This window comes from Astatotilapia calliptera, chromosome 23, assembly GCF_900246225.1.
Source record: "Astatotilapia calliptera chromosome 23, fAstCal1.2, whole genome shotgun sequence".
NCBI classification, from domain to species: Eukaryota; Metazoa; Chordata; class Actinopteri; order Cichliformes; family Cichlidae; genus Astatotilapia; species Astatotilapia calliptera.
In genome coordinates this window covers 8126557-8148954 of record NC_039323.1, presented here as the reverse complement: position 1 = coordinate 8148954, position 22398 = coordinate 8126557, and the positions used below count along the sequence as shown (strand labels likewise).

The 22398-nt window shown below is 40.6% G+C and overlaps 1 protein-coding gene across 5 annotated transcripts in view; it reads right to left on the bottom strand.

Moving 5' to 3' along the window:
• Positions 1–20662, bottom strand: part of lnx1 (ligand of numb-protein X 1) — a 35324-nt gene extending 14662 nt beyond the window's left edge. For 3 of the 5 annotated variants that reach the window (XM_026158714.1, XM_026158716.1, XM_026158715.1), the window contains exons 1-2: positions 20368–20662; positions 15012–15525 (exon numbers count right to left, since the gene is read on the bottom strand). In XM_026158714.1, coding sequence (XP_026014499.1) covers positions 15012–15466 — 455 coding nt within the window. In that variant the 5' untranslated portion in view covers positions 15467–15525; positions 20368–20662. Of the gene's footprint in view, positions 1–7289; positions 7471–15011; positions 15526–20367 lie in introns of those variants that run through there. The other 2 variants (XM_026158717.1, XM_026158719.1) reach the window with 1 other exon arrangement.
• Positions 20663–22398: the final 1736 nt, after the last annotated feature.

Genomic DNA, 22398 nt, shown 5'->3' with positions numbered 1-22398 from the left:
GATTTCACAGGTATTGTACTGTGTATAAGTAGTGGTCATGGCGAATATATGGAGTTCAATACTTAGACAACATTCTCCTGTTTTAGCATGAGTAGTGGAAAATGGAAAACCAAAGTCAGCCTGTGGAAACGTGCAAATACTATTGAATACGGGTTCATTCAGTTTTTACAGACCACCCAAAACTTGGAAAAAATGTCAGAAAAAAATTAACGAATGCCGTCTACACACCAGCTTTGAATGTGTGCGTTGCCAACAGATCACCTAAGATCTCGAAGGCTTCATTTCTTGCGCTGTGATGGGTCTCAGATAAAGACGTGACAGAAATATATCGAGACCCCTTACACTTTGAAACTTATAGGCGTCATAATACAAAGTCTGTGAGATAGCAGCATAGCGCTATTGTTTAGTTCAGGACCAGTTTATTAAAGGCTTTGTCTTCTGTTAATTAAAACCTCCTCTCTTTTCTTTAGGGAATAGGAGTTGCCTTAAAACCATAGCCGTATCTCTGCTGCTTAGAGTTTTAATGTCTGTCTTTTAATGCTAAGTCCAGAATCTGCACTACATGAGGTTGAAGGCAGGGAAGCATGATAGAAAGCCCTTGTCTCTCTCACCAGGGTGGTCCTGCAACCTTAGAGCCAAAGAAAATGAGCCAATTAAGTCTGTACACTGGAGAGGTGAAGTGCTTGCATATCCACAGAGAAATACACAAACAGCATACACTTCTCTTTATTTCCTTTTTTTTTTTTTTTTTACATAATATCATGAAACATATCCTTTTATTTTAAAAATGGGACTTTGAGTGCTTATGCAAAGCTGTTTTTCAGCATCATGTTTCAGGAGACGATCACTCAGCTTAGAGGATGCTCATTAGCACTGCAGTATACTTGTCCTGGTCAGCCTCAGTTATCACATCATCTCTCTAAACCCCAGGATCTGTGACAAGATAAAGAGCGAAGACACCAAAATACCTTAGCGCTCAGCCCCTCCTGCTCCCTTTTACGCAACTACCCTCCCCTCCTTTTTCCCGAACTCTTTCCAGAGCAATAACAATTACCCATGATGCTTTCGGAGACACGCTGATCGTGCCCAAGCGCCCTGGCTGTTCATGTGATGTGAAATAAACACCAGCTCACAACTCATCAAAGCCCTTGAGATTCTCCAATCCTCTTTAGGGGTGAGTGGATTATCCTTTCTAACCCAAATACTCTCTCCGCTCCCTGACTGCCACGGACAGTCATGTTGGGCCACAGTCCGCATACAACGCAAATTACCTCTGATAAGGTGACAATTCCAGGTCAGACAGTCAGCTACAGCAACTGGGCTCAGCGCATACTTTCAAATGTAGGTAACAGATTATAATGATACATGCAGTTTGGAATCTAAAGCACTGTTTAAACACAAACTCACACTTTAAGTCTGTGGTGACACAACCTCTGTTGACCTGCCTGTGAACTACAGTTTGACTGGCGTTGCATGACTAATGTGCCTTTCTTCTAATTCTTTTATTAATGTTAAATGCAGCGGCAGGTAGTTGTTCTTGATGAGTGCTGGCTCCTATTGCCAACTTTCAGATGGGTTTGAAAATATAATGAAGACATATAACGTGTGAGAACCCAGGAGAAATAAGCAGACGCTACACTGTGAGCCCGGAAGTAGACTGCACATGTGTGCGTATGTATATGTGTGTACAGAAGGTTTTACTGTGATATGTAAACAGTATATATACAGTTTCATAGTCATTTTATGGCTTAAAATGCTCCTGTCTGCCACACTGTAAACACAAAAATAACCAAATGATTGCACAAAAAGGCAAAAGCAATATTTGTTTTTGCTGTTTTGCGCCATTGGTATGTAAGGTATGTGCTCAAGAATGTTTGGCCACCCTCCTTATTGCGCTGGTCAAGTGGATCTATTAGGCTCTTTTCCCACTCCATAATTTTAGTCTTGGACTTCACTGACACTTCACTGTCTGAAACAAGCCATATTAGCTCCTTTCTCCCTCAATTCTAATTGGCTGCTTCTGGTAAAGAGGAGGTTTGAGGCTGAAGAGGTAGGTGGGGCTTCTGTATTTGAAAACAGAATTGTGGATGTGGATGGGATGATGTTAGTTTTATCTGCTCTCTTTGACATTATGCAGGTATATATATATATATATATATATATATATATATATATATATATATATATATATATATATATATATATTAAAAACAGAGCATTTAGGGCAGTCCAAAACCTGAGCTTTAAACCCTGGCCATGTTCAGTAAGAACATTCATCACTGTAACAGTATGTATGTGCCAAAAAATAAGGATTCAAAATTATAATCAGAAAATCAATCATGGAAATCCAGCAATTATGCATAGACTCTGGGCTTGGTGTACATCCAATCTAGCTGATAGAGGGAGTGAAAGCTGTCTATCTCTAACAGCTCTTGGCTGAATCCCAAGCATAACTTGTTTTAGAACAGTCTGAGCTGAAATAAAAACACAAGGCTCTGGGGAAGCACCTGTGGTCACAACACACATAGACACACAAAAAACGGCTGCACAAGAATGCTAGCGCAGTATCAGTAGGAGTGGCCGCCAGTAATTGAATTTGTGTTGATAAAACCTTGATGCAGAGTTGCTTCCTTGATTAGTGTAGTGAATCAATCACACATAAGGTGTGCATGCCACATACATAAAGTTTGATTTGGGGGGAATGGACAGAGTGATGCATAGATGCATAGATCAAGTGAAGAGAGAGTGACATAAAGACAGAGTAATCCAGTTAATGATGAACTAGAAGAGTATTAATCAGAGGATGTGCTGGTGTGTTGATTGGATCCGCCTGCTGTGAGGGGTAATCCCATCTGCCGCATGAGGAGGGGATGAGGCCAAACCTAGAAGGGGCCGCGTCTCCCGTGTGAGGACAGTTGGGATAAGCTTGTTTCTAAAGACGGATCTGCTAAATTGAAGTAGGAGGTGAGCTTCTGTTGGGCGTGACTTCTTACCGCATTTAAAGATAAGTGGGTGTTGAAAACAAAAGGGAACGCATACAGTAACCGATAAATCCCGTCTTTCTGTTTGAACTGTCTATTGTGCTCCTGTGCAGTGAGCAGTGGCTCCGCAGGTTTGGCAAGCTTAATGCATCTGAGCGTTCACAAGCGCAGATGAGAAGCCAGCACAGTGTCAGTCGAGTCAGCCTGTTACAACAGCCCGAACTCTGAGTCATGGTTTTTGACCAAATCAATATGTGTGATTATCAGTCGAGCCACGACCCCATGATCAGGCTTGAAGAATATTTATGCAGCATTTACTGTGTCAGTGTCTGGTTTCAACCAGGAGAGCAATCACATACTCTTTTTGTCAACACAGAAGAAGAGTTAAAGTAGTACTAAAACTGATTTATTCTCTGCTGTGTGTGGCTGAGCTGGATCTCAGCTTACTAATACACCTTACGTATGTCCAGCTCAACTGTGGCTGTTTTCCAGTGCTGCAGTCAAGCACGATGTGTACGTTGATGTGTCGACAACTCTAACTGTAATCCCCTCCACGCTACGCTGAACTGCATAATCATAGAGAATCCCCACCAGGCTGCTGTCCCACATTGCCTTTGGCACCTTTTAGCCTATATTTTTCACTCTATGCCATCCTAGCCCTTGGCAGTGTCCTGGTTTCTCTACCTCCACGTGCCATGGTACAACAGCCTGAAACACAGCCAGCACTGGTCAGCCCAACCAAAAGCCCTGACACTTAGTAGGCGACGTTCACGTGAGAGATTAACTCTACGCTGCTCTCCTCTCTGCTGTCAGTTACACTCTGTTAGATGCGTGCTCTGCAGTCTGCTCATATGGAACGCCTCCTGCAGATAAGCTGCTGCAGACAGGACGATGCAGAAAGCATTTCATGTCATACACGTCATGCATCAAAACCCATCAACAGCAGCAAAACTTTGAGTCAGTCATAAGCAAAGGTTAACTTATACTAATCTTTGTAATACACCTAACTTCTATCATGTAGCTAAGAAAGAAGGGCATCTGAATTAAAAAATATTAGACGTTTAAATTTACTTAAAGTCTCTCCTAATGAAACACCACGGTAAGACTCATCTTCAAACCTTTCTGCATGCTGACAGTACCAGACACACCTGAGAGGAAAGCTCTGCTGAAGTAAACACACTGATCTGCTACTCACTGCTGTTCATGAATAAATGAATACACACACCTGTTCTTTTGTGACTGTGTATTTACACATGCATGGCGTGCACTTCAATTATACAACATCAAATGCGTCTTTGGTGTGTTGATTAGTCCATATTTGTTTTATGTGAACAGTAATGTGCAATTTTAGATTAATGCATTAGTCTGAATTGCTTCAGTGTGTCCTTTGCATGTGTCCTTGCCCCATGTCTCCTTGCATGTTTAATTGTGTTGCTTCTGTAGACTTTGCCCACCTTTGCATATAAATGCTTGCATGGTTGATTCACTGAATTTGCTTCATAAACTAGAATCCCATGCAAAGAAATAATTAAACTGATTTAATTTTTGGAAAGCTGTGCAAGTACTTCAAGAGGTGGTAAGCATGACTTTTATCTTTTGGCTTCACTCCCACTGGCCTTCACTGTATCACTTGTATCTGCCTTGCTAGATACAATGAGACAGGGGGAGCTGCATGACTACAGAACAAAGATTAATATTTAATCCAAACAAAATTCTAATTAGTGAAGCCTGCCCCACACTAGGTTCAGACATGCGGCTAAAGGGGGCATGGAATGGCATGGCGCGCTGCCTCTGACTCGAGGTGGACCTGGTACAAACAAATGACTGGTATTGTTCAGATCCAAAGAGTGAGCGGCGGCTGGGTGTCTAAGCCTGTTAGGATGCGTTCATGCTGAAGTCGTCTGGAGCAATAGGAGTACGTATTGCTCGTTGTGATCAAACACCTCCGAGATGAGGTCTGAAAAGACGGAAGCTAAGCTAATCATAGTGTTTAAGACATCTCAGCTCAAGCCCAGAAATGAACACAGATTAATCATTAATGCTCTACAGCACGACACTGTGATGATCAGGGGATGCCACGTGTGCTGGGGGAGGGAATACGCAAGATCCAATGACTGGTGTGTGTGTGTGTGTATGTGTGCACTGTTATGATGTGGGCAGTAAATATCACACCCGGTTGCTGTGTTGCGTGTACCAGCGTGGTGTTTGTATTGGCTGTTGATGACATAATACAATGGCAGTAAACCTATTAAGAGTTTCATCACAGAGACATTAACTCTGCACTTGCAATGTTGGTTACACTTACTCCCTGTGTATAGCAAGTATAGTGTGTAAACAAGCCTGTACAAGCATACTGATGTGTAAATAAGACAGATTATAACCATTCTCGCTTTTCTCACACCATACAAACTCACTGAAGCAATCGCACACACACAGAATGACATCTGTAAGCGAAAGAACAGACTGAGAAAGACGAGTGGAGAGAGGGTGTAGGCTGAGGCGGTAGTCGCACAACGGGAGCTGGAGGCTGCTGCTGTCAACAGTATGGATAAAGACAAATGGTGTTCCACTGCTCACTAGCCAGGCAGAAAAACACCACGTCCGCGATTGTCTGCTTCTAGTTACTCTCTCTGTCATGTCATAATCAGCAAAAGCTCTACTGTCACCGGTACAGAGACACGCTCCAACACATGCTGTCAATATTTCTCACTTAGTGAGTGTCAGAGAGAAATCATATGATTTTATTTACAAACAAGCACTCGCTGAAAGGACCTGCATACTGTGCCTGCTGGGTACCATCACCATGGCAGCCGTATGTATAGCCAGATGGAAGGCAGGCACAGGAAGTGACCTTATACCCTCCTGTCTCCTCTCATCTCCCCTCTACTCTTTTCTGTGCTCTGCATGGTTCATCCACTCTATTCTTCTTACATCCTCAACCACTTCTTTCTGTGTATAATTAAATCAGTTTGACCTATCTAATATAATAAATCTGTTTTACTTGATTTGCAGTATTTACAGTGTATCACCCTTCTTTCCTCTCCTCTTTGGCATCCATTGCTGCCCAACATGGGCTCTTGCTGTCTGCAGGAGCTAAAGCCCCACTCAGTGCAGAGAGCGCATACAATGAAATGAGGGGATTTGCGAGGCGGTCCATTGTTCCATGTGTTCATGCAATATAATGGGACATTTCCGACAGACTGGAGAGAAGAGCAATTGCTGAGCTCCGGGATCACAGAGCTTTGAGTTCACACGGAGCTAGTGAATGTAGTCAATGCTTACTCCCACACAAAGAGAGACCGAGGAGCCAAGAAGGAAGACAGTGTGACGTACAGTAAATGTATTAAATGTTAGATTATCCATCAATGTCAATTTGCAAGCAAAAAATAAAAGTATTTGCAACTTTTCTCTGGTCTAAATGACTTAGATCAAACTATTGGCCAAACAAAACAAGCACTACTAGGACATTACATCATATGACTAATATTAACTAGAAGTGTATTCTGCAGATCAGGTTATAATGAACACAGAAATGTTGACACAGATGTTTCCATGTGCATTAGTTCTGATATAATGTTTGATGCAGAATTAATTAGAAGGAAATGTGCAGCAACAGGTGCATTATTATGTTATGTTGTTTCCAACACAGACAGATTTCTCAATTTGTTCAGTATAACAAAATGAATGTGTGTATAAGTGAATGTGTAGTTTATTTTCAGTAGATGCAAACTGAGAGTAGCCAGATATGAAATTTTAATGTGGTGAAAGTCTGTTCCACAAATAAACACAGAGTAGTTACAACCGTCCGAGAGCCCATACAGGCTGTACACACACAGTGTTTGTGTGTGTAAAAAATACTCGCTTGTGTGTCCAAATACTGTATTGCTCCAGTCAATACAGTAGTGACACACTAACACACATGCTACTAAAGAGAATGAGATAAAGGCAGAGATGCCATGCTGCAGTGCCGCTCTGTAGCATCCCAACCGTCCTGGACAGCATAAAGCACAACCTGCTGGCTCTGCTGCGTTTTAGCGCCACAGCAACCAGTGACCAAAGCATCAGGAAGCAACTGACTGGTTGTTTTCACAACAAAGAAGAACACCCTGACTCTTCAAGCGATGATCCGAATGTCAACATTGGAAGTAATATACAAATATGCATTAACGCTCTGAATGCAGACACAAAGAAATGGGTTTTAAAAGTAAACAAAATGCACGATTACACATAACAGCTGCGCTGATGGAGGGATAGGATGGGTAGATGTTGATGAAGAGGATGCAGGAGGAGGCTGAGTGTTGTACTCACAGTTCTGAATAGAGGATGTGCAGGTTGCCCAAATTGTCTGTGTAGTTGGCCGGACTGAGCCAGGGCAAAACTAGCAGCAACAGAGCCTTCATGATCAATGCTCTGCTCCTTTTCCTCTCTTTTCTTCCCTGTTTCCTCCTTTCTGAACTATAGCTCTCTCCTCTCCTGTTCCCCCCTCCTCCCCCTCCTCCTCCTCCACCTCCAATTCTCCGAACCTGGCCGTGCTGACCTACCCCTCCTCGCCTGTCTTTCTTCTCAAGGGGCGCTCTCAGATTTGAATTAATCCTCGACTTCCTTCCTTCTAGCCTCTCTTTCCCCCTTTTGTTTTCCCTTCTCTACTTATGTCTGTGTGAGTTTCTTCCTCTGCCTCAGGCTGGTTGCCTGGTCATCTCAGCTGCAGAGGCAAACGGGCCAGTTGCCAGAGGTTGAAGACGTAGTGGAGGAAGAAGAAGCAGCAGAAGCAGGTGCAGAGAAGTCCCGTTGGTGCACAAGAGGAAGATGTAAAAGTACAAGAAGAACAGGAAGAAGACCCTTGCAAAGGTGGCACATTTGGAATACAATTTGAGATGTACGGCCCCTTAATCTGCTCTGGGCACTGGCGAGTTGTAAGAGGATTTGTGCTCGTATGCGTGTGTGTGCATGTCAGTCTCCCTCTGTGTGTGCGTATGTGTGCGCGTGTGTGTATGTCAGAGAGAACAGCGCAGGCTGTGACTTATACTGCAGCAGAAACCACTGAGGTGGGGGGGATGGAGCAGACCAAAAAAGAGACAGCAGGGGGGGAGAGGTACCAGGTGCGCTGTGATTGGCTCTACCCTCTTCACATGCGTACTCTCACGTACACTCCCATACATACATACCCACAAGTACAATCTCTGCATTCACCTCCCCCCTGCCTGCACATACATTCACCCGTGAAGGGGAGGATAGAGAGTATGTTGCCTTCCAAAACCCTCGCCCCTCCTCTCTAACGATGGACTAATCCCAGTGCAGCAGATTGGTCTGATCGCTCAAAAGAATCTGCCTACATGTGTGGAAACAAAAAAGACAGAGCATGACCAAAACACACCGGCAAATCAATATTCTCTGCACGGGTGGAGCCTTGTTATCCTGAGTGACATGAATGAGAAATATGGGCGAAAAAGGAGAAGATTTAGAATAAGTCTTTACTGACACACTGTCCATTTTCATTCATTCATTCCATATTAATTCAATTTTGCAATGTACAAGAGCTGGTAAATGGAAGGGGAAAGGTAATTCATAATAACAAAGGATGAATCCATTCACCAAGACTTCTCCACCTGTTTAGATTGATTGTGGAGAAGCTGTGGGAAACATGGCTGGAGGAGAGCTGTGTGCTGACAAACTGTATTAGGTGTTGGTGACAGTAGCCAGAATTAACTATTGTGATTTGATTTTAAATATGAGCAGTGTTGGTCAAGTTACTTGAAAAAAGTAATCAGTAACTAATTACTGATTACTTCCCCCCAAAAGTAATCCCGTTACTTTACTGATTACTTATTTTCAAAAGTAATTAATTACTTAGTTACTTAGTTACTTTTTAAAAACACGATTTACAACCCGAGTAGGTGATAAAGTGATAGATCTTTCAGCCCAATTCTACTTTTTCTGCATAATCCATCATACAAAATGTAATCAAATGGAAAAGTCTCTTTTTAAAACTTTTATAGTTTTATTAATTTTAATCTTTTAACTTTATGCATCAAGCAAAAATTTAATTATATGCAACATTCTCTGACTGGAAGAAATGTGTTTAATATTTAAACCTATTTTCTGCACATTCCAGCACATAAAATTTTATTTTATTTTTTGTGTTTACACTCACTCTTTCAAATAGATGCAAGTAAAACACAGCAGAAAATAAATAAAATCAAAGACTAGCGGTCCTGTTGCTCTATTTTCACCTGTACAGCAGGAGTTAGGTAGGCGGAGGTTTACCCTGGTGCAGGTGTGCCGCAGCGGTCAGTGGAAGGATACGGCAGTTTCTCTGTGAGTTTCCCATTACGTCGTTGCGCACTCGGAGCTTGCTTGGAAGTTTAGGGGTTTTTTTCGCTGTAAAAAGATGTTTTCTTCCCACGCACAATGCTAATGGACGCTAATGTTTTTGTCACTTTTTATGGAATCAAACTCAAAGTAAGGTCAGTACTTCCACGCTTTAAACGCTGCACGCTCATACTCTCTCCCGCACTGATATATGATCCATTGTTGATCTGCACACAGCTGTTGTCACAAACGTCGCACTCGCTTACGTCACTGTCATGAGACATTCTTGCAAAAAAATCACGGTTTTAGTAACGCAGTAACGCAGCGTTCCTACGGGAAAGTAACGGTAATCTAATTACCGTTTTTGCAATAGTAATCCCTTACTTTACTAGTTACTTGAAAAAAGTAATCGGATTACAGTAACGCGTTACAAGTAACGCGTTACTGCCCATCTCTTAATATGAGTAAGATATATTTAATCTGCTAACTGCACTGATGGTGTTTGGGGTATGCATGGGGCTTCTTTCATCCTCTTCTATCTTTTCATTCATTTGTAGTAAACAGAGTGCAATGGAAGTGAATATGAAATGCAGGAGGACATCTGATCTATTTTTATTCCGTTCTATCAAATCTCACCCTCAGTCGCGTTTCCGTCAGTTTATAATTCATTTATTACTCAAAGTAGAGCAATCAAGCCATATTCTATTCATGTAGTCCAAAATTACAAGTCTGCCTTTGCTTTCTGTTTTCTATTTTGCTCTTATATTTTCCACCCTTATCCGATTTTCATAGTGTTGAGCTACACTCAAAAAACACACTTGTAAATTGTGGTGTAAATACCCTGTCTGGATGAATTTCTCATGGATGGAGGCAGTATAGTTACCGGCTGAAGTTTTTCCTCAATGCGTTTGTGCATCTGTGTGTTAATGCATGCATGCATGCAAACTGAGGCATAAGTTGTCCGGCAATATTTGAACAGTACGCACAGCAACAAGACCACAGGGCACGGAGGAAATGGAAAAGTAATTGGATTGTGACAGGATGCAGTTTGTGAACAGAAGCCAGTCTGCCCCACAGGACTCATTTCATTCTCTTGCACATTAACTTGGAGTCACAAAAGAGGCATCATAACATACACATAAACACATACTCCAACCACATTATTACTTTTCATTTCTCACTCACAGCAGCCAATCCATCATACTGACACAAAGTCATAATCTTTAAAAGTTTTTACAGAATATTTTTGTATTCTTGACATTCTGCTTTAAAGTCAGCTTACAAACCAAGGCTGTTTAAGCGCTAATAAGTAACATGTAAAGGAAACAAAGAGATGGTGTGACAGTGTTATAGCGTTTATCTGTGTTGCATCTTTTTCCCAGCTTCGTGATATTCTCTATTGCAGGAGCTTGCAATACAGTAGAAGTGCCTACTCTCTTTTCCTAGAGCTCTTTTTTAAAAATAAATTATGCAGTAACACTTTATGTATTTCTTCTCTCTGCTACTATGGTAGTACTAACGAGAAACCGTGTCCTGAAAAAGTACATTTATCTAGCTCCTTCAGTGGTTCACTCTCTGCAGATGGTGAAGCAATTGAATTAAAAATCTATGCAATAAAGACTGTGGTTGCTTGGTTATTTAGTTAGGTTTCCAAATAAGTCAGTTTCTTTTTTTAATCTTAGCAGTTTTACAAAGTACTTTCTAATTCATCCACTCAACCAGACACATTAAAAACTCTTGTCTGCCATTGGTAGCAGCTTGGGCACCTCCACTAAGACACCTGTCCCATGGAGGTGTCAAAGACTGAACCATTCACTCTGCAATTAGGGGCTTAGTGCCCTTTTGAAACAGAGACCAAAACCCAATAATAACACATCAATCCAGATAAGAACCACTAATGTATTAAACAAAGAATCAGAATCAGAGACATTATTTCATATGTCTCAGATATTAAGGTTACCTATAACACCCTTCTCTGCAGAGTGTGTTATGTCATCTAATATCAAATAGGTATATGTAAATAACTATAAATCTGCTATAAGAATTACATAGACAGGTAAAACACTTTTCCGCTTCCCTCACTGGGTGGCTTTTCTCCCTCTATGAGTGTCTATCTAGTGAAACACTAATTCGAACATGTTCACCAAAACCATAAACAGAACAGTACAGAATGAAATGAAATAAAATAAAATAAGCACAGAATAAAATAGAAAATGTCTGCATGCATCACATGTATTTACATAAGCTTTGAACTACTCCTCAGTGGGCATTGGAGGCATACTTGAAAAACAAGGTAGTTTTCATAAAAGGAAAAAGGAGATGAACAAAATGCTGTCATGCTCAAGGCAAAATATCATCAAAACAGAACTCTGGGTAAATTGGCTAATATGAAAAACATGAGAATGAGAGACCTTCAAAGCAGAAAAAAAAAGATTTTGTGCATTATAGATAGACACATAGCTACATGAAACTAGCGAATGAAAAGAAAGAAAAGAAAATACCTGGGGGATCACATAAGGAGGCTATTTTTTTTTTGCCATATCCTATATATTCATACAGGGAAAAGTAATAGAAAACTGAAAAGATACTGAAGATTACATAGTTGAGATGTTATTCTTGATTGCAGAGATGTGTCCAGGATGGCATTTTCTCTATCCAAAGGCCAATAAAGGTCACAAATGATTAGATTAGTATGAAATCAGCTCTGAACAGATGGCATGGCTGTCTAAGTCATTAGAACTCCTGACACATTGCCAGATTTTGGGGTAGCAACAGCCAGAAACAGTCCACCCATCATTAGAACATAAAATACAGGCAGAGGGAGGAGCAGCGTTACACACATGAAATGGGTACTGAAAGCACATCTTGACTGGCTTAATTTCCCCAAATTCCATTTTGAGTTTTTATAAAATTTTAGGAAATTTGTTCCAATCCTAAAGCATAGTTAAGTTTTGTCTTATTGCTATATACTTGGAGGGCCATAAAACAAACTGCCATGGCACTGATTCTACAGCAGAAAGCATTTTTAGGTTTCTAACCCATGCAAAACAACGTGGATTTACTCTCACATTTTAAAGTGCTATTCTCACATTAGCTATTTAACCATCTGAAGGACAAAAGGATATAAATGAAGAGTGGGAGCAAAATTAATAAAGGTGCTTACACATGGAATGCACAGGAACAGCTTGACAGGCAAGAAAATATATCTTTGCAAATGAAATGATAAAATGATGAAATTCACTGTTTGGAACTCCTCTCCAACTCACCGCTGAGTGAGTTGGTGAAAAGAACTTACAGTATTTGTATATAATTTCCTCCTGTGTCACTTTTGTCCTGTTAAAATTACACGAAGGCGTTGATTATACTTGCTTGCGGACATGGAAACAGACAGCTGGAGATAGTTTCTGTTAAACTTCTTTAAATCTGCTGCCCGGAGCGCTTGTGTACTTTATACATTGTACACATGTAAGTGCAAGTTCATAAAAAACAAGCAGGCTCATAGACATTTGCACAGATGCTCGCAGTCACTGTCTAAAGATGACATGTGTCATGTGACCCAGGGTTTTGAGTTTCCGTTCTGGACTTATTTTCAAAAGTTTGAAGGAATGACGTTGGGTTTTCCAGGTTATCATAAGTTTTGGGTTATCTAGTTTCTGAACATGTCTCTTTCCTGTGCCTCTGAGCTTGTATTTGTAATTCTTGATTTCTGGTCAGTTCATGTCTTTCCTATTCTGATGTCCATGTCTGTTTCTCCCCTGTCCCAGTGTCTAGCCCATGAATCTCAGTGTTTGTTACTTCCTGTCTTATTTTGATAGTCTCTCATCCTGTGTGTGTTGTGTTCTGCCTCGTCAGTCAGATTAGTTTCAGCTGTGTTCCTACCTGTGGTCTGTTCCCTCGTTATTCCTTGTGTATTTATGTCCTCAGTCTCCCTTGGAGTGTGGTTTTGTTTTTTTCTGTGAGGTCTATGGTTCCTTAGTAGTTTCCTAGTTTCCTGTTCCTAGCACCTAGTTTCTTGTTGTGAGTTTAGTTAATTCTCATTGTTTCCAAGTGCTGCACCTGCCGAACCTGCCACAAGGCTGAATTGTGACAAAATGACACGGCCATTATGGACCCAGTAGCTCTCAACCCCTTAGATGAGTTGAAGGAGGGCATGATTTTAAGGTGTAAGGATATCAGGGAGCAGTTAGTTATAGGCTACAAAGACTGGTATCCACCATTCCTTGGTTACTGGACTTACTACATGAGGGTGATTGAAACTGACTTTCTCTGTCTGGATCAAATAAAGCCAGTGAAACAAGACTGTTTTCAATACAACGGGACCTAAGACTGATCAGTGTGCAACAAAACAGGCTAAATCAAAAGACTGTTAATTCAGTTTGTTTAGTTTCTTGTGTATATCTAAGCCAGTCGCTATCAAATATGAGTTTATTGCTCCTGAACTGACTAATAATGAACTCTCTGTTCAAAGTCCTCTGTTTCTGAGCTGGCAAGTAATAAATCAGTTAATTTTGATTCTGTGCCCACCAGTTGTGAAAATAACATGTCTAGGGGTTCAGAGCCTGTGGATAACCCGGTCTCAGGGTCTGCTCCGTCTTCGTCTTCAGCATCGCGGTTGACCTCCAGATCCTCTTTGTCTCCACCGCTAGAAAAAGCCCCTGAGTTTTGCCCCGAGGCATTGTCGATCTCCTGAACTATGTGTGGTTTTTGGTTTTTTTGGACTCTGTTTGTCTCATGCACCCTGTGTCTTAGTAAGGACTCATAAATTATCTCTGTCTTTGAGTGGTGCACCTGGGTCCTTACAGACTTACGGAGATGAAAAGTATAATCCCGACCCAAGACTACTAGTTTCCTATAGTTTATAATTTAAATATACTTGATAGATTCAATATATAGAGAATATTAACCAACATCTTTCAATAAAAACTCAAAGACGCCATGTACCCACTGGACCCTGATGGAAATGTTTAAATCGGCATTTCACTGAAACTATTCTACATTCCTGCAAACAGTGGGTAGAGTCATCTTTCTGAAAGCAGTCTCTCACCTCTACAGCTGAATCCTTCTGGAAACTGGCCTCAGAGAGCCACACCTCATTATAACATTCACATTACATGAAGGAAAAGACTAGGGAAGAAATGACAGGCGAAAAGATGAGCAAGAAAAGAAGGTATAAAAAGAGCATAAACAGATGAAACGAGTCTATGTTTTGGAAATGGGAAATAAGATTCAGGGAGGGACAAAATTTTTAGAGTTTAAGGCGTTTTAGGCAATTTGATTTTTCTAAGTTTTAAGTGCAAATGAATAGGAAATACTCCTGGTGCTTATGTGTGGTGTGGGGCAAGATTCACTAATTATCCCAGCGGCCTTTGGGCTAAGGAAGTGTTAATGAGCATTAATGAAAACAGACCCAGACTGAGAAAAAAGGAAGTGCTTTCTTTTATAAACAGAGGATCTGGGCCTAGTTTAGATGGAAGTCTCGTTGGAAGAACTCTAGCCTTTGGGACTGGAGCTGTGGGCTAATGATGACGGGAGGAGGAGGAGGGCGGGAGACTTGGAGTGTGTACTTACTTCAGGTCATTGTAGAGTTTAGTAGACACATCAAAACCAAATAGAAGAAAGGAAAAACCAGGAGCTAAAGTACTTGCTTACTTTAATAGCAATACTAATAATATCATTTTTAAACAGGGAATTTAATGGTGCAAACTGTTTCTACCAGCCTACCTGAACTTGATGTGGTCTTCCAGTTGACCACGGGGCATTGTTTCAGTGCAATGGTCAGTGAAGGGACAAGCCACGGACAGCTTCTCCAGCAGCTTGTGGACCAGAAGGCTGGGCTTCCTGCAGGTCTGCAGCATGAGGGGTTCACGGCACACAGGACAGAAGTCACTCTCCAGCAGGAAGCTGGTGAGACACTCTTGGCAATAAGTATGTCCGCAGGGCGTGTCCAGAGGCTTGATGAGTGGCTGCAGACAGATGTGACAGATGAGGTCATCGTCCACTTCATCCTCGTAAAGGTACTCATGGTTCTCTTCCAACTGATGACTGTGGCCACATGATGCGCACAGTTCAGGAGTCGGAGACAATGATCCATAGTCTGAAGGGGAAAGAGGTGGAGCTGATGCTTCAGCCATTGCCGTGGCAACTTCAGGGTATGTACTCTGCTCCTGGATACTCATTTGGAGAACACTTGGGATGCCATGTTAGAGCTGGTAAGGAGGTCATTAGCAAAAGAGAGCTGTGGGGAAGATAAATATAATGCAAACAGACAAAAATGTAAAAAAATATAGTCTGTATTCAAAAATCAAGTGCAACAGTGTTACCAGCAATGCTTGTAGGGTATTTTCACATTTCTGTAGATTATTTACCTAACAACAAGTAACTGTTGTTGTGATTTGGCACTATATAAATACAACTGAACTGAATTAAATGACTCCAATTATATGAAACTGCTTCATGAGTAATACTGATGCATCACTATATAAGCCACATTTACCTGTTTTAGTTGCTCAAAATTAAATCACTTTGAAGTACTATAAATTTCAGGGTCACTATTTGGGTCCAAAGAGTGACATATATCTAAAAGGGCGATTTGCTCATCCTTTTTTTGCTATGAAAATACTCATGATATCTTGGAGGAGCCGAGCAGGGACACTTTTATTTTTATATTTTTCAAACACAACTACAGAACATGTTGTGTGCAGCAGTCCTCCAAACCTGTCTTTTCTCCTCAGTTTGATTTTCTGCACTGACACAGAGAAGAGAGATCGAACAAGTGAGATTTCTTCTGTGGATGCAGCAACATCAATACTACTCATGTCAGCAGAAAGTGCAGAGACAGATAGAATCAGATAAGTCTTCAGCCTCCTGCTCAGTGTACAGCCTGACAAACATACATCACTGTTAATCCACAGCAATGTGACATGATTTTAGACGTGCCAAGTCTTTTTTTTTTCTTTACTGATACACAGGTTTACATTGTGAGTGTGCCAATGAACGCGTCATATCCAAAACCCAAAACAGGCATGCTATTTGGGCACATGGACACAAACAGATGGGCTCAGTGAGGCACACGTCACCTTGGCATAAGCCATCTTGTTGACTCTCCACATGCTTTGTTTCTGGACCCACTGCTGGGTGTTGGCTGCTTAATGAGACACTAGATCAAGTTAGAAAAACAAAACAACAACAACAAAACTTGTGTTTGGAGCCTACAAAATATTTATGTAATCCAAGCCCTAGTTCTGTTTTAATTGGACAGATTCCCATGCTCTTCTGCTAAATAATTTATTTCTAAAAAATTATAACTAACAATAGACTTTGATGTGGATTCCAATATGGTAATACATACAAATCTGTCCTACCTCTTTGTGAATACATGCAAATGTCCAGATTAACCACCAAGCTGCAGAATTAATCAATATAATTTCTTTTTACAGTATGAAATTGTTGGGTGGCAAGTTGTGAGAGCCACAAGCTTACAGTCTTTTGGTATGCCGGGTAGCGGAAGGCTAATAAGTAGAGGCTTAACAGTCTTAACAAAGATGAACTTTCCCTCTGAGAACTTGTGGTGGCACAGCTGATTCATCACACACTGTGGCAACGTCTGACTTTGTCTATGAAGCAGAGCACTTTCATCACTACACAGGAAAAGCTACAGACAGAAAAGGGGAGGGAAAGAGACCAAGTACCTGTCAGTAGGTGATGAGAACAAGAAAATGGTGATTCATAGTCAAAGTAAATAAAAAATAAAGCTTGTCTAATATTCTCTTTAGCTTACGTCTGTTCTCTTCTCGCACTTGACGCAAAGCTGTTAAAAAACGATTCAAACTAACAATAGTATTAAACAGTGATGTGAAAAAGCAAGAGCACAGAGAAATAAAAATGAAATCTGGCATGCACACCCTAGAGTTCGGTAGCACGGGGGGTGCTGGATCAAAAAGAAAATTCTAATATGTTAGACCACTACAGAGCTCGCGTATAATGATTTTATAACATTCCAAACAAGAAGAAGAGCTCCAACTTCTGGCTCATCAAATGAACATTGATGGGTTTTTTTCTTATACATACTAACAAACGAATATTTCAGCCTCGTTGAAGTGCTGAAACTGAGAATCTCAAATGATACCACAAGGAAATGTAGTTTTTTGGCTTTAGAAGCCAATATTGACCCATTAATAAACTTAAAATGTAATTATGTATCTATGTCCGTTTGTATCCTATCTTCTCCTTAATGTGAATCTAAGAGGGTACACGGTCTATTACAACTGGGATTAAATTATTGAACTTAAATTATTGACCAAAGAAATCAATACATGCTCTTTGTCACTTTGTATAAAATATAAAAAGTGTTTAAAATTTCACAAATTGTAATGTCCAGAAGAAATTTATCAAGAGCTAAAATTGATATTGAGTAGAAATGAGTTAAGCCCATTGATGCAGCCCTTAACAACAGGCCAAGTTTCTCATGTGGCCCCCTGGGAAACTTAATTGCACAAGGGGCCACATGAGAAACAGGTAGCACTAGGAGCTACCTGCGGCTCCTGGGACAACACTGGTGGTTCTCAGGAAGGACTTCCTTTTGTGTCAAATGCGTCACTGATCTTGGCATGATCTTGACTTGGCTCAGTCCTGCGCATAAGAACATCTTCCAACAAACGCAAGATATTCCAGAGAGAGGAAAGACAACTTTCACCCAAAGATGGGAGGCCCTACCTTTCTCTGGAAATCGGTTCTGTTCAGTCAAGTCAAATCACAACAGCTGCCTTAAGGAACTTTACATTGTAAAGTAAAAATACTACAGTAATAGTGACAAAAACACAGACAATCAGATGACCACCTATGATCAAACATGCGGTGAGAGTGGGAAGGAAAAATTACATTTTAACAGAAAGAAATCTCCAGAAGCAACAGGCTCAGGGAGGGGCAGCCATCTCCCGTGACCGGGTGGGGGTGAGGGGAGGGAGACAGGACCAAAGAGACACCGTCAATCAAGATATATAATTCCTGTTTGTGCTGTTTGTCATTGTGCTGCAAATTTTTCGAACTTTTAAAAACAATTTCTCACAGGGATCATTGCATTTCTTCTAACTTACAATCAAAGATAATCTTATGTTCGGTTATTCCAACAGATCGATGATGTCTTCCATTGGGTGTAGTTCTTTTTTCTCAAGAATTTTACAGTGGAGAAGTTGAGCCTGACATGCATAAATAACATCTATACAACATGGCACAATAGCAGGGATATTCCCAGTGCTGCTACATGTATCTACATGCAGACATTTCATGCTTTTGCACACCTTTTTTTTTTCCATGCAGGCATATTCAGTGGACACACCCGTGCCTGAGGAGCATTGGCTCATACTGGATCATTCCTAATCTCTGAAGTGATAAGTTCACTTTGTCACAACAGTCCTGTGGGACTGCTGCTCTTTCCTCACAACAAAATCATTCACGACAGCTAATTGACTGAACCTTGACTACATATTGTTGACGTTTAATTATTGACTACACCGGCCATCTAGTATCCAAAGAGAATGAGAAAGGTGGGGCTGTCAGGCTCAAGGCTTTCAGTTTGGACTACAAAGTAAAAAAGATGTTTACATGGTAAATACAACACTCAGGGTAGTCTTTATTTTCATCTTTGAACTATAGTTATGCCAGTTGTTGGCTGTCTAGGCCTTATGCAACTGAGTGCAAAGAGAGGTGTTTATTTAGCATAGCGTGAGCCTTCTTTCATACAGTTTGCACATTGTCTTTAACTACCATTGTTTATTCACTCTCAGGTTTCCTCTCCTGTGATCTGAAATAACTTGATGAGTTAATAAAGAGACACGGCCATGCCAAGTCAGCTTCTTTTCTTAACAAACGATTGTGAAGAATAAGCCATTAATAAGGTAATTTCTGTATCAGCATTCTCATTGTCCACACTGAGCTAGCTTGTTGCTATGTACAAATCCACTCCTCATTTCTAGTCACAGACATCAAACCATATTTGTATCGACCAAACAAAACACACCCTCAGCGTAAAAGTCAAAGCCTGAGAAATCAGACAAAGTATGAGTGTCTGCAAAGCAAGTTCATGCTGCAACATAATGATCTCTCTGTCAAATCAAAGCACCGTGTTACTGTAATTGACAAGGAAGACACCTGTTACAGGTGTAGCTTAAAGACCGTGAAGATAATAAACTGATCTGTGACTCGTGTTAGGAGAAATCTCACTTAGAGAGTGGAAACAATAAGTTCCTCATTGACAAATGGGTTAGTCATCATATCATAAAAATATTTAAATAGTACCAGATAACCTGCTGACAGGTCAATAATCAAGGACTCTAAGCGTAACATAGCACAAGGCAGGCTGGACTCAGGCACAAAAGTTACGTGTTGTAGAGCATAGGCAGTTGTGTTCAGACATGTCCATGAGACAGAAAAATTCCAACAAGCCATTTTTTCTTTTCATACAAACATCTGTTTTGCAATCACACAGCGATAAACATTGGAAAAACAGCAACAATCAGCCATCTATCTATCTATCTATCTATCTATCTATCTATCTATCTATCTATCTATCATTGAACTGTACACCAAATGTAACACAGCATAATATTTTTGATTTCTTCAGCGCATTTTGTTCCTTTTAGAATAAACAGGGGATGTGCAAATCAAATATTAGTATAATTTCTGCCCTTTTACTAATCTCTGCATTAGGCTCGTGGGTATGTTTGTGTATTCTGGCCTCTCTCTGAGTTCATAGCAATCTGAACGTTGAGTCTGAGCCAGACCTGACACCTCAATCTGGGAAAACAGCTGAAGCCAGATGTGAAACCCCATGAAGCGTCACTTGTATCTGAATGGCTGAGTGGGTCAGCACAGACTATACTTAACACCAGTGCACATAGGTAAGAGAAAATCGACATACTCTACACTCACATATAAAATACAAATTTAATGCAAATTCTTTCCATGCAAACACCGGAGCAGCAATAACTGCTGGCATGACGTTTTGTGTAACTTAGTGAAGCATTTAAGATAAATAACAGACATGCTTCTAATAAAATGTAAAATAGGAAACTATACTTACATGGCTTCATTAGCAACATTCACTTTCGGCAGTGCAGTTCACCTGAACAGGTAAAGTCTGGCAGGCAGTGTAACTTTAAACCATTCAGAGAGGAGGTGGAGGGGAAGGACAGGAGAGTTAAATGACTCCGTAAAGAGGACTTTGTCCAACTCAAGCAAACCGGAGACCGGCTGACAGTCTTCATGTAGAAAGAGAGAAATTTTATCCTGCTGCTGGACTTTATAAAATACGGAATGAGTCCAAAGCGGAGAGGATTTCTCCTGTGTGAGCCCAGAACCTGCTCACCTCTAAACAGGCAAAGGTGATCAGGAAGTGGGCAGAGAATAGAGGCGTGGTTAGAGAAAAGGTAAATAAGAGAACTGCCCAAACCTGTACTGGGAGTTCAGCAGAAGCTGGATTTTCTTCTAAAACAGTGTGGGCAGAGGAAATGAAACCTTGAACTTTGTGTAAAAGGCAACTGAAACACTTCAAAAGTGACTAGTGCTAATAACAAAAATATTTTTAATGAACTAAAATGTCATGCAAAATGCCACCAGTGGCTTAAACTACAAGTTCAGACAGGACCTTTCTATAACATGGCAAAGATTTAATAACCCACTAAGCATTTCAAACACCTACATGATTGATTTTCTGTAGACCACTTACTGAAACAGAAACACTGTGCTCTGTAGTTTAGCAGAAAGCCCATAATCTGAGTAAATGACAACATGTCTCAGGTTTTTATAATGTTGCCAGGTACTGTAGAGTAAGCATTTAAACCTTTCTACAAGACAGGAATCGGAATACTTGCTAGTTGTATGTGACTTTCTTTCTTATCATTGTCTAAGCTTTCCTTTAGAAAAGCTGCTTTTAAATCCATGCGTGTGATTCCAGCTTTGCACAAAACAGTTGTTATCCTTTGTGTTTTCACGTGTGGCTTCCTTCTTTGCTTTTCCTACCTCAGGCTGCTCTTTAAACACAGATACTGTGAGCCACAGGTGCTCCAGACTAACTGCAGACATGAAGTGACAATTCTTTATGAGTCACTCAGTGACGCAGACAGAGCTGAATCATTTAGCTTGTTTATTAAGAATATTCTCAAACAGTACACACTTGTAACATATTATTATGCAGTACCTGTCAGAGCTTTTTTTCCCCCCGTCATCTGAAGCTTATTTTGAGTGCATGAAGAGAACAAACAGATGGGCTACTTAAAAGAAAATAAATGACTGAAGTGTAGCAAAACAGTTGCAGTTGGGTCAACCAAACAGGTAAGTAAAATTAAGGTACAATGTAGGCTGTGTCTCTGTGTATAATATTTGGTTTTCATGAGGCTAGAAATCCTTTATTTCAGTACTGCAATAAAGGCAAATTCCCAGGTGACAAATGAACAGGAGTAAATCTATTTAACGATTTTAAGATTGTGATAAGTAAAGTTCAATCCTTTCTCATGTTCACAGTATCAGCAGCATTTGTTTAGTCCATTTTTACCTTCAAGCATAGTTTATTCCAGTTGCAGTTCACATGGAGCTCACAATCCTGCAAATGTGTTGTTGTTGTTGTTGTTGACATGAACTTAAATGTTCTTGGATTCGGAGAGATATTTGCCAGTCTTATATTTTCACAATCACTGTAAAATTACAGGATGAATAATAGTTTCTCAACTAAATAAGTGCAGTCTTCTCTTCTCTTCTCTTCTCTTCTCTTCTCTTCTCTTCTCAGCAGGACTCTGGCAAACAGTATGATATGGCAGGATGTACTAAGAGTCAGGAACGCTCATGAAATTCGCCTTATGCTAAATTATACAGTGTGTATTGCTGCAGTGAATCAAAGATTTTAAGTTTCTTGAACTCTTAAGTTCTCTTTGAAGTGCTGAGTTGAACCTGCATCCTGTTTCATTTCTGCTGATTCCTCAGCTCCCTGCTGCTGGAGCTTATCTAAACACTGTAGTGCAGGTGAAACCAATCCCCACCTTCTTCCTAGCAAACTTCCCTGCCTTTCTCTTATTTCTCCATCTCTCAGAAACACACACACCAAACAGTTTTACTGTTT